At 42.7% G+C, this 2,783-nt stretch overlaps 2 protein-coding genes across 2 annotated transcripts; one reads left to right on the forward strand and one right to left on the reverse strand.

Annotated features, from left to right (window-relative positions):
- Nucleotides 1–227: 227 nt before the first annotated feature.
- On the forward strand, nucleotides 228–989 carry LOC113472740. Its single transcript, XM_026832525.1, has 2 exons — nucleotides 228–352; nucleotides 532–989. Exons 1-2 carry the CDS (start codon nucleotides 261–263, stop codon nucleotides 947–949), a joined length of 510 nt encoding a protein of 169 aa, XP_026688326.1. The 5' UTR covers nucleotides 228–260; the 3' UTR covers nucleotides 950–989.
- LOC113472741 (high affinity cAMP-specific and IBMX-insensitive 3',5'-cyclic phosphodiesterase 8A-like) lies at nucleotides 655–2,215 on the reverse strand (the record flags this gene model as incomplete). Its single annotated transcript, XM_026832526.1, has 3 exons — nucleotides 655–1,267; nucleotides 1,660–1,734; nucleotides 2,086–2,215. Coding segments are annotated over 3 exons (354 nt in total), but the record flags the coding sequence as incomplete, so codon positions are not given.
- Between the last annotated feature and the right edge of the window lie 568 nt (nucleotides 2,216–2,783).

The raw sequence follows: 2,783 nt of genomic DNA on the forward strand, positions 1-2,783 counted from the left end.
AATAACAAATAAATAATACATGCAACTGGAGAACACATATATTTACAAATGTATTCACAAAATTGGACCATGGACTATTGACCCTATAGACCTTGGACCATCGCCGAACATATCGACCTTTGCACCAGGGTGTCCACAACGGAGCCTGGAACCTTCTGCTTATTCAGATACGCTTGACAATTTTGAGGTTAGTTTGAGATTAGAATGCTATCAAAAAATGTATACAGATTACAAAACCATTGACAGAGCATCGCAGAAACATGAACATCGCACAAAAAAACACCCAGCTCAATGTCTTCATTTTGTACGAACCAGACAATCGTTTTGACTACGCCACCAAACCAGAACACGATAATAATAGACTCTTGAGTGGAAGGCAACCACTAGGCGAGGTTAACGCCTTAGGCGTTCTCTACCACCTAACCCTTAGAGCTCCATTATTATGTGGTCAAATTCTTAAATAAATGAGGATAAAATTCCATACCTCGGCTGGGATCGAACCCACGCCCTCCTGATTACCAGTTTTCTTTCTAACCAGTTTTCTAACAAAAAAAATTCACTCCAACGGGAATCGAACCATTTAATCCCCGGCATCCTTATTAGTTTCTGGAATGTCCGGCAGAGCGCTAATGTTCGACATAGAAGTGTTATGCATCCCCCCCAGGAGTGCTGCACTCCCCTTCGCGCTCACACCGGGCAGTTTGGCAACACCCTTAGTCGCGCTACTCGACTTGACAACACTGTTCGCATTCGCGCTCACGGCACACTTGGCAACAATGGTATTGTTATTGTTGTTTGTGCTGTGACACTTGGCACCACTGTTGGAAATTTCATTGTTATTTGCGCTCGTGTTATTGGTAGAAGTTTTAGCACCACTGTTCGCGTTATTCGCGCTAATACTCTGAGACAAAGTACTATTGGAATTATTCGCACTACTGTTTTGCGCTAAAGTACTACTAGTGGAATTGGTAGCGCTAATACTCGAAGACAAAGTACCACTATTTGGACTATTGGCGCTGGAAGACTTAGCGCTACTGATAGGATTAGTCGCGTTAACTTTAGCGCCATTGGAATTCACACTTGCGCTACTACTTGTGGGGTTGTTGGGGCTTTGTTGACTATTTGTAGACGGCGCGGACTTGAGTGGCGGTTTTGGTAGTTGTTGACTTTGTTGTAGTTGTTGTTGTTTTGGTTGTTTGAGTGGGGGATTTGGAGGTGAGTTCGGCAGGCCCGGTGCAAGGGTAGATGTCTTGTATACTTGTAATACCTGAAATGGGAAAGGTTTTAAGAAGTTCGATAGAGGGAACTGTAACAACGGAGGTCTTATCGTCCTGAAATCGAAGAGAGAAGGGCAGAGTAGGAGAAAGCCAGTCGTTCCGAGAACTCATTCTAGTAGGAGAAAGCCAGTCGTTCCGAGAACTCATTCTATGTAGGTACTGCAGGATCTATTTAGTGTAGGGTGTAGGGATTCCAAATTTCAAGGATTGGCGTGCACATTGATATCTTTAGAACATGTACCAAATTTCATCAAAATCGGAGCAGGCAATCGCGAGTAATAGCGGAACAAATATTCAAAGAAACATTTAAACCAAATGCAAAACTGTCGAGTTAAGGACATAGACCTCACTATGTACGGCCAAAAATAGAGGCATTTTGTACCTTTTTCGTCCAAGTCTTTCCAATACTGATAATTGCTTCTCAGGTGGTACAGCATTTCAGGCATATCGATGAACGCTGAAAGAATAAAATGAAAGCTTCGTTATTACATATTCTAGCAAACATCTTCAAAAAAGGTACATATGTACTTTTTTATGAGTATTTCAACGAAGCAAAAGCTACGTTAGACTCATGTGGTCTGTGTCGTAGCATGCCCATCCCGTAGTATGTTCCTTATTAGATGGACGATCCGACGATAAGAGACACAATACTTCCCATTTAGGTGCTGGGTCAACATGAGAACACTAGCAAGTAACCCGTTGACATATTTGCAATCAATAATCGAGTAGGTAGGTACATTTTTTCGTCGACTCTTGGAATCGAACTCAAGACCTTCTGCAGGGCACAATTAAAGGTGTACCGACTTACCATCCCAAGCTTCAAACATATCATTGATAATAAAGTCAACAAACCCCATCTGGGATTTAGGTATGGAACAGGTAACTCTATCGAACATGGGCATTACTACGGGGAGCTTCAGGGCCTTTTCTTCATCCGTCTGTAACATAGAATAGAAATAATTATGTATAACCTAGGTAGGTACCTACATGAAACCCCCAAAAAATACCACTTCATGGTGTAAAAAAAAGGAAGGACGGACTAAAAAGCCCCGCTAAGTCGTCGTCGTCCCCAAAAGAAATCAAGTGCCCAAAAAATAAACAAAATTTGCAAAATACCACTTCATGGTGTAAAAAAAAGGTAGGACGGACTAAAAAGCCCCGCTAAGTCGTCGTCGTCCCCAAAAGAAATCAAGTGCCCAAAAAATAAACAAAATTTGTACCCCGCCTTTTATTCACTTTGTAATTCGTGTGCTCCTCCTTTGCGTAGTACCTACCTTTCTTTCCCCTCATCGCACTCCTCTTTCCTCTAATCTCATTTCTGTTTCACTGCATTGGCGGCGTGCCACCTACCTTTCTTTCCCCTCATTGCACTCCTCTTTCCTCTAATATCTCTTCTGCTTCTCTGCATTGGCGGCGTGCCACCTACCGTTCTTTCCCCTCATTGCACTCCTCTTTCCTCTAATATTACTTCTGCTTCACTGCATTGGTGGCGTGCCACCTACCTTT

This window comes from Diaphorina citri, unplaced genomic scaffold (genome assembly GCF_000475195.1).
Source record: "Diaphorina citri unplaced genomic scaffold, Diaci psyllid genome assembly version 1.1 scaffold7828, whole genome shotgun sequence".
In the NCBI taxonomy this organism is placed as follows: domain Eukaryota; kingdom Metazoa; phylum Arthropoda; class Insecta; order Hemiptera; family Psyllidae; genus Diaphorina; species Diaphorina citri.